At 36.9% G+C, this 12783-nt stretch overlaps 1 protein-coding gene across 1 annotated transcript in view; it reads right to left on the reverse strand.

The window, feature by feature from the left end:
• The window catches only part of LOC102293339 (gamma-aminobutyric acid receptor subunit beta-2), a 69392-nt gene that overhangs the window by 36939 nt on the left and 19670 nt on the right, over positions 1 to 12783 (reverse strand). The window contains exon 4 of the mRNA XM_005942255.3: positions 6222 to 6442. Within this exon, the coding sequence (XP_005942317.1) occupies positions 6222 to 6442 (221 nt within the window). The remainder of the gene's footprint in view (positions 1 to 6221; positions 6443 to 12783) is intronic.

A 12783-nucleotide genomic window follows, 5' to 3' on the forward strand; every position in this document is an offset into this window, starting at 1 on the left:
GTGCAAACCTGGTAAAGACCTATAGTAAACGTTTGACCTCTGTTATTGCCAACAAAGGTTATGTTACAAAGTATTGAGTTGTATTTTTACAAATCTGTGTTTGTATTTAATCATTAGTTATTATTAAACTCTCTTCCACTCCCTTCTTTTCTCCTCTCTCTTTCTCTCCCCTCACCAACAACAGATTGTGGTGAATGGCTGCCCTTTCTGAGCCGGGTTCTTCCAGAGTTTTTTTTTCCTATCAAAAGGAAGTTTTTCCTTCCCAGTGTCCCCAAGTGCTTGTTCGTAGGGATTGTGTGATTGCTTGTCTTTCTGATATTGCAGGGTTTTTACCTTACAATATAAAGAATCTTGAGGTGACTGCTTTTGTGTTTATGGTAACGTATACGTAAAATTAGGGCTGTTCAATATAACGATATATATCAGATGGCCTTATGAAAACGTCTATCGTTTCATATTACGCTATTGTTTGTTTCGTGGAGTCGCAAAATAAACTGTTTACGGCAATATTTTTCATTGTTTTGATGGTCACTGTAGAATTTCTTAAAGTTCTCTCTTTCTCCCATTTAAAGAAATACAAAAAAAAAAGTAGGAGATTACTTAATGTTACTTATAATTTCAATATTAATATTACACATTACTATTACTTTACAGGTATAGTAAAATAAGATCAGACAGCTCTTATGATAAACTTTTAAGTATTACTTTTTAAATATTTTTGCTAAGAAAAAGAAATGTTGTATTTACTTAGTTATTCAAAAAATGGAGGTAAAATAATAAAAACAAAGCCATAGAAAGAATATTTTAGGACAGAGGATGTGAAGAGAGACAGTGAGCAGTCTATCATAACATTTCCTTCTAATGCCAGTAAAGAAGTTCAAAGGGAAGAGTTCTAACATTAACATGCTGTTTCATATTACACACCTCAGGGATTACCACCCCACAGAGTGTGACGGTGAGGTTGTTTGAGCCTAAGAGGTTTAGATAGATTCTCCTTTTCTTTCTCTCTTGTCCCCTGTCTTTGTCAGCATTTATTTCACACTGATGGATTTACTGCTGGTGATGGGGCTCTGTGGCTTCCATGTGTTTAACCAAGGAGTAAATTGCCGGTTACTTTTCGGCAACTTTCTGATCTCTGTGTCAAGTCGGAGTCACCGGTGTAAAACTCAGAGCACAAGCCTCTGGCAGGGCTTTTAGAAAACATAAAGGTTATGCATGTTTGTATGAGGTAATGTGTGAGCATGTTACGTAGCTGTTACACTGTAGAAGTGTGCATCAGATTGCCTATGTTTACTGCTGTCTTGCTCTCCATTTACCCTCTCATTTCCCCCAGTTGTTCCATCCATTAAATGATGCAAAGCCACATTTTTCAGTCTGCTTACGCTCCCTGGTTGCTAAAAAAAAAAAAAACATTCCCTGAAAAAGCTGCCAACCACACTAAGTCCCATATGTTGCATCACCTGCAGTGACCCTCCATATTTTTCAAGCTGTGTTCAGAGATTGGCTTGCTGGATTGATCTAACTTGTGAGGTCAAATCAGGGCCAAGTAGCTTTAAGGGAAGAGACTGGATTTCAGGCCAAAGAAATGTGCGGGCTGTTGGTCACAATCACAATAAATATGAGTGATTAATGCGTTGCAATGATTTACTTTTTTTTTTTACTTAAATATTCTCAGTCACTTATTTGTACTCAATTTATGCTGGTCTTAGTTTATAGTAGTTGCAACAGAAACATTTGAACTTTTACAGTCAAAAACATAACAAATAATCAATTGTACAAAAACATTATAATTTAGTACAGTTAAATTATAAATACATAAAAAATAGTAGGACTCAGAGAAGTAGGTCCCTTTTACTTGGGGTTTTCAGTGAAAAATATCGTAAATGTTCCTTGCACTGTACTTGGAAAGGAGTACCCCTGCATAATTGTAGTCTAGCCATTTTCTGTGATTATAAACAAAATACTCCACTCCGATTGCTGGCAGAGCTCAGAGCTCATTGAAACAGTGAATGCGCTGTGCACCAGAGCTGCATTATTTGATATTTAAGATAATGACAGCATTTAGAGAGTCATCATTCCCCATAGCCAGCTGCTTTCCACCCACTGATGTCCATGAAAATATAGTAAGTAGGATGCTCGAGGTAAAACATTAACATTTAATCTTAATATTCAAAGACATTTTTTTGTTAATTCTCAAGCAGGCATTAGTTGTGTATGCTAAGAGCTCTCCTAAAGCTGGGTTTAAAGGTGGGTATTTTTCAGTGATAAACACCCTATCTACCAACAAATACTCCCTATATATAACAAAGTCAAAACACCAACTCTTGTTTTGGTTTCTCAGCCCAAAAATGCTTGCAGTCTAATTATTTTATATTTGCTTTTGCACAGGTAATATTTGCCCTGGAGTCAATTTTAGCTTTTAGCTTTTCTTGAAAGCTGCAACAATTGTGGGTTTAGTTCTAAAACATCTGCAGATGCTACATTTAATTATATTTTCAAAGCATTTTTCTTTGTGACAGTACATCTTCCCGAAACACCACAGGTCACTGAACATGGTTGTAGGGATATTTATTTTGGTCATCCTGTGACTTCATATGCCAAAACTGCAGAAGTCCCTGCACCTGGCTTGTTTTCATCTAGAAATAAATCTTTTAAAAGCCTTTATAAAGCCTGAAATTGCTGTTTTATCTTTATGCGCCTATAATAACAAAATAGCCAAAATTTATTAATCTGTCACGGGTTTTGTTAGATATATGATGGACTTAGTTCAGACTGCTTCCAGTCTAACCTAAATCTAATCTTTTGAATTGCATCCACCTATCTTTCTAAACCATTTATCCAAATAGAGCTGTAGAGATAGAGGGCACGTTCTAGAGAAGCTGATAGTCCATCGTGCCACTATGTTTTCATACTGATTTTATTATGCATTATTGTTACATTTTTTCATTCAAATATTTTTAATTGATGTCAGACTACAATAATTTCCACTTGCATGAATTTCATCTTAATGCATGCTTGTGTCTACACATTTTTGTAGTCTAATTGAATTTATTAACATAATAAATTGAATAACTGCACAGCTTTAGTAGGTCTTCAGTGGGCATTAATATGCTGTATCTGCATGTGCTGTGTGGATTTATGAGCACTCACTGACCTGCACAAGATTCCATGACCCAATTTAGGATTTGCAAAAATCTGGTCATCCTACTTACATGATATTGAGTGTCAAAGGTGATGGATTTCTTCCCCCAATTTCAGTCTAATCCTACTCCATCCAAAGTAATATTTGCACTTTGTGTCAAGTTCTTCAGTGGATGGGAAACGTTCAAACCCATATTTCGTGTGATTATGGATTTTTTTTTTTCCATTTGGATATTGCATCAGTGTGTTGATAGCTGTTCATTTTGCATTTAACTTGGATGACCTGACACAAGAATGATTTGTACTATTTGAGTTCTATCTCAGTATAATCTGACCTTCACAATCTGCTACTGCCTCGAGCTTTCTTCTGTTGGGTTTTGTTCACTTTAGACATTCTAGACATGAAGCACTTTGGCTTTGAAGCAACAGAGACTTTTTGGCTGCTGCTCGATCCATCAAAGTTTAAATCTGGTAGGTGTCCATTATATGAAAAGTTTATTGAACTGTGTGCAAGATAAGACAGTATAAATGAGAAATATATCAGTCCAAAACTGTTAAATACAAATGAATTAAAAACAAACAAAGGAAAACATTTCCTCCCAATTATAAAGGAAAGGTTTGTCAATTAAAATATTTTTATTATTCTTACACTACACTTTTAAAAGATTACTAGTGATATATTTTGCTTGCTCTGCATAATTAATCAAGCAATTGATAGTATATGATGGGCAAACAAAACAATAATAACCTAAGAAGTGTAGCTAAGTGAACCCTACGATCAGGCCATTGAAATTTGCTGATGATACAGTGCTCATAATTATTACTTCATCTGCCAAAACAAGGAGGAGAAGTGGATTATCTGATGGTGCAGCTCTAACAACTTGCAGTTAAACATGCTTGGAGACACTGGGCTGCAATCCGTACTGACCACTCAAGCACACAAAAATTATTGAATAAATAATTTAAAAAAAAACAACAACCCTACCAGCAGAAACTCAAAGCATTTTAAAATTATACTGAGTTTATTCTTGGCTCTTTGATCAATTTGCTATTTAGTTCTTCAACCATGCTTCAAAAAATTTGAAAAGGAGAATTCTCTCCAGCCTTTGTGCACCTTCAGGGTCAGGGAACATACAGGTAAAGTCATCCTGACCCCGAACATCTCTAGACAACCTTTTTGAGCTATCTCCCTAGCTGAAAAGAACAAATGATTTTGTTGATTTTCTTTCATGATTGGCCACGTGATTGGATTGTTAAAGTGGAGGTCCTCTATAATGCAATGTGGCATAACATTTGAAAAAAATCTTACAAAATTTAGAGTATTTATAGACAAATTCACAAATATAACAATACATCTCTAAAGCTTGTGTATGTTGTTTTTTTTATCCCATTTTCTTTCATTTTCCCTTTTTTGCATAAGAGCTTTGGATTTCTTCCATGAAAATTGACTGTTGATTATTCTGATTTTAGCACAAGACAATGCATTATTTAGAATTTTCCACATAGTGCTTTCTTCTTCCATTTCTTCATCTCAGAAAAAATGTCTTATTCTTCCTTCTCCATCCACTTTATCCAACAACAGCAATGAAGAGTATCACAGAAAAATATAATAGCAAGATTCCATTTTAATCCTCTTCTTAACACATCTCTCATCCTTTGTCTTGTGCTCTCTCAATCTCTATTAAATTTCACCGTCCCAGAGCAGATCCGGTTCATCGTCATGGTAGCCATTAAAGTGTTATGATTTTCAATAACATTTTATAGACTTTGGGCATAAGAGGCCTATTTACAAAATGAAATGATGAGACATCAGTGAGGAGTAAGAAACGCATGGTCATCATGTTAACTCCGAGAGGTTGAAACTCAGTGGAATGATCAATCAATTTATATAGTGCAACTAGGATTTCTGCTTCGGGTCTCTGGGAAAGAGCTAGGTTATGTCATATTATCATATCAAATACCTGCATGGAGAAAAACCATTGAGATATTTAAAGTAGTTGCCCTCCTAAAAGTTTGTTTTAAAAAACGTTGCAAAAGTTGTGGTGTTTTTTAGGTAGAGAAGTATCCTGCTGAACGCATACAGCATCGTTGTCAGCAAAAATTACCAATCATACTTCATAATTTGTCACCTAATGCTCTTTGATTTTCAGTAGGCTAAATAAATTTAATGGCTTAAATATTTAATCATCTCACAGTGTTAGTCAACCCCATCAAAATCACTTTGATCATGAAAATGTTTAACTATTGTTAGGAAGAAAAAGTAATCTAACATCATTTGTGCAAATCTAGTTGACATGTAGTAACATTGGGGTAACGGGAAAAAAAAATCCCAATGTGCTCAGAAAGGTGTAGCTGGCAAGGCAACAACAGAAACGGTTTTATTAGCAGTGGTATTGAAGAACAAGATCTAAACTAACTGAAATGACATTTACAGAGTTCAGTGTGCTGCAGCTGACTATCTAATCAGCCTTCAAATGAGCAATGTTAGTACTGAACGTCCCTGGATCTCGAAAGAAACAAAAAAGTAATTTAATTTCAGATGAACTTTCAAGGCTTTACACCTACAGCTATTCTAAGTACATCTGCTTTTTATACTTGGTGGTGAGGTAAATTATGCAGAGAGCATGCAAAAGACTTGAATTTAGTGTTACACAAGCCTTTAGTGAGGCTTGGCTTGGTGATGTGCAGACGTCTTTTAAATGAGGACACAAGTAGGTCACTTCCTCAACATTATCATTTTTGCTTAGGGGGAATGTTGCACCTCCCATCAGTAGTTTTCTTCATCTGGCTCTAATGAGCTAATTACTGACTTGGTCCAGTGCAGCAATGGTTGTCTCACTGTTACCTCACCTGCAAGATTTTCTTTTTTCCAGGATGTTTTCAAGATGTTTAAAATAGAAAGTATGCTGACAAGGATTAAGTGTGAATTATTTGACAACATGAAGTAAAAGAAAACACAATTCTTGTGCAACATGTTTGTCATTATTTGTTACCAAGGTCATGCAGCATTTGTGCATATAACATTTTAGTTCTTGTTCTTATGTTGACAAAAATGTTATTTTAAGAGATTAAAATCTCACCTTAGACCATATAATACGGTACCATCTGGGTGCAGTCGGATCATTCTGTTTTTTACTGTGACACCATGGACAAACGATTTCTTGTCGTTGAGGAAATAGGTGTCAGGCACCCAGAGCTGGTCAGCGACCCGGTTATCTAAGGTCAGGTTGAGGGGGATGTCAGAGTAGGACAGCCGCTTGTCTCGCCATGCCTGCTGGAAGTACATTGTCAATGTGTAGTCCTGCAAGTGCACAAAGACGGGCAAAGGAGGACAGAGAAAAGAAAAGAGCAAGAAAATAGAGGGTAAAGATAAAATGGTAGGAAAGGAGTTGGGGAAGCATGGAGGAAAGATGAATAAAACAGAGAGATGGAGAAAAACAACAGAAGAGGTGGTTACTTCCTCCCAAAAAAACAAGCATTTTACACAGCTGGTCTGTAAGACTTTTCTTATGCAAACTCCTAGATTAGACCAGACTAGACAGGCTTCAATATTGGATGAAGTTCACTTTAAAGCAAATGAAATAGTAGCACTACAGGCCAAAAAACCCTCAGTACAAAGCAACTGGGAATTCCTTCTGTTCATAGAAACATGAGGTTAAGACAGATAGTGTGAAAGAGTGTGTATGTGTCAGAGAGAGGAAGAGAGCGAGGGAGAAAGATGGCTCGGGTTTGGTGTGTAAGTGTGTGTATGTTTTTGTCAGTATGGCTGTGGAGTATAGCACATGTCGGTGGCATGTCCAGTTGGTTTAATGCGAGTGTTTGTGTATTTTTGACTCATGTGACTCATACATAGAAGAGAGAGAGAAAGACAAAGCAAGAGAGACCACATATTTGAGAAAAATCTAAATAACCTCCAAGCAACCTCAAAAAATAAGTTTTACCGAGTATTTCCTACATGCTCTATTTCCTTTGACAGTGGCTGTCTTTCTGGGATTAAGAACTGTTTGGGTTTGCTGTGTTGTGCTTGCATAACATATTCACCCATCTACTGTTTGCTCAGCCCAAAAGTGGAACGCTAGATATCTCAGTCAAGTCAAATGAAGAAATGTATAGAAAGCGCACTCTCTCACAGAATGTATTCAAATTGCAGAAATTACTAACAGGAAAGGATTTTGGCTTTTGCTTAATGTTCTCCTAAGACGTGGAAATCTAGAACCAACAGTAACTGTTAGTAATGAGACAGAGAGCTCACCTGCCTACCACACAACTAAGGGCTCAGCTTATCAAAGGAAAGCTGAGCTCTTCTTTAGTTCAAAATTTGTTAAAACCCTTAATAAATTCTATACATTTTGATCATTGTAGTTCTATGCGTGACCTGAATTAAGCTGAATGGTATTCCTTTTTTTTCTGCCACTGGCTTTTGGATTTGGGCAGTAGTTCTGCTGTGAAGCAATGTTTTGATAAGAGAGTTCCTGTTACAAGCATTCAAGGTTGAGGGTGCATGGAGTGCAATGCAAATTACTGCTGACTGTTTATTTCACTTCTGCAATTAGTGGGGTAATGTGCCAGGAAATGTACCACTGCAAAAACAACTACATTAGCAAACCTTAAAAAAAAAGATGATCAAATAAATCCCTCAAATCTACTATGTGAGCCAGGATGTTGACTGTGATCTTAGCATTTAAATTCAAAGAGCAGCAAGCACTGACTGTGATTTCTGTCACAGCTAATTTAGGCTTGCTATCACCTTGCTATGTCTGTAAAATGTCACCAACATTACATCACACAGAACATGCAACTTGTAGGATGTTACTGAAAAAAAAGAGAAATGGTGATATGAGCTGCAGTTATGGAAGCACAGTTTGCTCAATTTGTTTATTTATGAATGCAATTGTTTATCACGAAGTTTGTATACAACACTGCACCGCATTGTCCACAGCTCAGTCTATTGAACTATTTATTTGTATTATTTAATCTTATATTTTTATATAGCTAACATTGCAGCTTCCTTCCACTTATGTTGTATTAAAGCTGACCTTGTGGCCTAGCAGGTGAATAAATGATCAAACTCTGTACACTTGCAAAACTGAACATGAGGATTTGTCAGTAAAAAACTGGTTTTGTCAAAATAAACCCATAAGTCATAGCGGTAGATGTGAAAAACATCTACCGCTGTAATAATACAGTATCATTCTATATTGTACTTTACAGTATAGAGCAGTAGTACAGTACTTTTGTGGTAGAAACTATGCTGTCAGTAACCGGCAATGAATATATGAATAAATGTACAAGGAAATCTGATCTACAGTGCACACATCACCTGAAACTCATAGAGCAGCTTAATAATTTATTTAAAAAAAGAAAATACAAGAAGTGTGATAAATTGCAAGAAAATTCCCTGTTGGTAAATCTGGGGCACGTTAAAAATAGTCAAGCCAGCAGTCAGATGCTCATGTAGCTTACTGCAGTAAGAAGCCTACCAATCATCCATGAAAAACTAAGTTAAACAAACTTGCTGTCTCAGGGAACTTTTTGTCATGACTGGCACATCCACTTCCTGGCAAAGAGGCTGAACATGCATTTTTGAGTATGCCTGTTGGCTACAGATCTGACATCCAACAGCACCTTGGGAACTAGAGGCTTGGATATCGACTGTATGGAGTCAGGAAAATGGGAGCAGCTTTCAGAGTAAAACCGCTGTCTGACTTAAATCGGTTTTGTCATGTTGTTGTTGTTTGTACCTTATTTGGCTTGGGTGCTGACAACCATGAGTTTGGGAACTGGGTTTTTCAAGACATAAACAGTAGAGTGGCAATACTAGCATCCAATACTATAATTAGACTTGGAATAGGAACAGAGTGACACTGGTAAATTTAGGGTCACACATAGTTTGGGATTGTGTAAACACCCATTTCATATAATTTCATTATAGTCTTTGTGCCATTTACATGGATTCATCCACATAATACCTTACTGGCAATAAATCAAGAATGTACATTATTTACTTAATTTATGATAAAAATAATAAAATAATAATAATGGGAAACCTTACTTCTGCATCTCCATTTAAAAGTTCATTAGGAGGCTTAATAACATGTTGGAAGACTTTTGGAAACAAGAGATGCTAAAACCCAACGTTAAAGAGACATTAAAATTAAAATGTTTTATTGTGCCTTTTCAGTAAATAACTATAGTCATCTAATTTCTGGGTAGCCTCAGTCTTGCGCCAACAGATCCTTTACTGCACGTGCTGCCTTTGCAACATTTCTGTCCCGGATTGGAGGTTACGTAACAGCTCACACTCTGCTCTTTCTGCCATGCTATGCACCACAGCACGTGTGACTGAAGAGATGCTTGTTGAAATGTTCCCCTCCTATAGTATCTCTGATGCCCTTATTAGACACAGCATCACACAAAAGCATTCATATGATACATGGAACATTAGGAATGCTTTTGTACCTCTTCCTCACAAACACACAGATGTTTTTGTCTGGACACTGAAAATGGCATTTCAATTATGTGTTGCACCTTTTTACAAATGTTCCTTGTAGAACTGCAGTTTGTACACAAGGGTCTGTTAATGTGTTGTAAATGTGTATGCTCTTCTTGTGGCATTACAGTCTTAACTAATAAAGGAATACAAGAAAAGAACAGTGATTTTTACCTACAACTCTCTACAAGTTTTCCATTCTTAAAGAATTCTTTGCACTACATAATAACTTTTTCGATCTTATGTTGCACTCACAGTTAGGTCCATATCTATTTGCACAATGACAATATTGTGGCCGACACACAGAGACGACACTGATGATACTTTCATCGTGATTTCTTTCACGCTCAAATTCAGAGCTCCAATGAACAGATGTTTCATCTGCATAGTCTGATCATTTAGGTTTGAGACTCTGAACTGTTGGGATTATGTGTAAATTTGATTATAATTTGTAAACAGTTAATTCAATGCTTTTGATTTAAAGGTTAAAATTGTATCTTTTTGATTAAATATCCACTCCAATGGTGCACAGAGGCAACATTACAAAAAACAAAACAAAACTGTGCCACTGCCCAAAAACTTCATTTAAAGCCACAATTCCCACAAGGCAAAGTCTACTTTTTAAATTTGAAATACTCTTTAGAAATAGTGTAAAAAAATAAATAAATAAAGGACAGCCTTGGTGGAAAAAGAAGGGTGTTAAATGGCCTGCGGTTTGGTTATTAAACTGAGTGAATGTTTCAGTTGTCATCCCTGAGAGCCTATTATTGCACACCGATCTGCTTGAGGAGGCTGTGGTTTGCTGAGCAGGACAGGCCCTGTGGAGGTGCCACTGTGGCTAGTTTACAGTGAACATAAAGCTCCCCTCAAAAACAGTTATAGTGCATCTCTCTTGTGGAAGAAAGAGGTTGTAAATCACCAGAATAACTGCAGCGGGTGTGTGCATGTAAGTGCAAGGGAGGCTGTCATAACAACAGTCATAATGAGCATCGGTATATAAACTATGCTTGAGAGAGATAGAGAGATGGAGAGAAATGAAAAAGGAGACAGAGTGAAGCAGGAAGAATGATATTGAATTTATGTGTGCAGAATATGCTGTGCTCCCACACTGTCAAAGAGGGGGACAATGCGAAGTGATCATTAAATTTTCACACACAACCCTATGACATGATCCATTATATCTAATAACCAATATCCAATTCAGCAGGATGCTTTACACTCTGCAATAATTGTTTCTTTTTGGAAGGTTAAATATATTATTAGAGTTTTTTGGAACAACTAAAAAAATAAATTCTATAATCTATAAGACAGTGGGTCAAACTGCTTTTGATTGCTTCTCTATAACATGTTGTTAGTAAGTAAGTCTGTTAAAATACTGTAGAAATTTTATTTTACAGAAATTACAACTCCATATATAGACACTGGAAATATATAGTACTCTTCTGAAAAAGCAGTAAAGTCAATCATGTCATGGGTGCACTCCACTCTATATCCTGCTGTAAGATTGTTTCTATATGCTTATTCTGCTCAGCTTGCCATCAGCATTCATCGCTATAGAGGTACTGTCATTATAAGTCTTAAGTTGCAGCTATCTCAGTGAAATGCAAATGGGAAAGGCGACAATTATTTCCTAGAGCATATTCAAGTAAGTCCTTTAAACTGCTTATAATCTTGAGCTATCTTACTCCTAGCTATGGATAATGACCCTCAATTAGTCGTAATGACCAGGATTTCTTCTAAAATAAAACTGTGTTTAATGGTAGCACACGGACTGGACTCAGTAGCTTGCAACAACTGGACTGATATCCGACACTCTGAACAACTCTAAGGACACCCTGAAGGATGTGATTGGATACCTCGACTAAGTCCACAAAACATATTTATTGGGCAAACTCCCACTGGTCCAGTATTTTGCAACCAGGATGCAAACCAAATTGTTGCTATTGAATATGGGGTTTGACAAATGGAGGTAGCTTCTTCAGTACCCTGGAACAGACCTTCCCAGGGAGGCTTAAGAGTATTGGAATACACCCTCCAGCCAATCTTGAGGTACCAGTCCATGTAATGTTGCAGAGGTGTGTGTCAGCTAACCTAGGTCAGGCCCACAATATCCGGGGCATTAAGAAACTCAATGTGAACTTCATTTGACCCAACTTCTTAGTGGCAGGGTTGTTTAATTATCTACTCCAGTGATTGGCACATTATTTGCCTAGTCCGCAGACTTCTCCCAATATGGGAATTGGATTGAGGAAATGCAGCAGCATCCCATTATCACTGTATACTGTGTGAGCAGAGCAGCGCTTTCCCCTTCTCAGCAGGCTTATTCACTCCTTCACACACATTCATACAAGCATATTTTTTTTAGTGTCTACATGCTTTCTATCTAAACTTCACAAACACATTCACACTCTGATGAATGCATTGGGAGCAACTCAGAATTCAGTATCTTGCCCAAAAATACTTTGGCAGACTGGAGCAGCCAGTGATCAAACCACTAACCTTCAAACTACAACCTACTCCACCTTCTGAGACACAAACACCCCAACAGTTTGGAAAAATTGTTTTAAGACCAACATGGCTGCCAAAGCTGCATTCCACTTGGCCTACCACCCTTGAAAAGGTCTTTTTAGCTTGATGGCCCTCTGTTCACCTTCAGTTTATGGGTTGCCACCACAAGTATAGGCCCCAACTGTGTTAAAGCCACAGCTCCATACAGACATTTTAGCAATGCAGGTGTGGAACATGGTACACTGCCACCTTATTGAATGGTACACTAGGACGGTACACCACCTGATCCAGGTTACTACCAAGTTGTGTTCAGCTGATTGCTCAGCTCACACTCTATTTAGTGTTTATAGTATATATACAATTTTAAAGCTTAAGGAGTATATATAGCTATATATTCTAAGGCATAATGTAACTTAGATATGGTAAAGAAATTAGCAAAAACTGTGAACCAAATACACAAAGCAGAAAAATAAATAGCAGAAGTCATGGAAAGTGATTTGTTTTGATTGTAAGTGGACACGGCTGGACTAGAGTGGGAATACAAAGTCTACATCAAAAGAGAAAAGGTGAGGGCCAGAATAAGGATTACTAAATACTATAGATCTCCTTCTTCTAACTAACCTTGAAGAAAGTTTTCCTATTGA

The sequence above is a fragment of the Haplochromis burtoni genome, unplaced genomic scaffold, assembly GCF_018398535.1.
Source record: "Haplochromis burtoni strain Fernald_Lab_line unplaced genomic scaffold, NCSU_Asbu1 Contig_247, whole genome shotgun sequence".
Classification (NCBI taxonomy): domain Eukaryota; kingdom Metazoa; phylum Chordata; class Actinopteri; order Cichliformes; family Cichlidae; genus Haplochromis; species Haplochromis burtoni.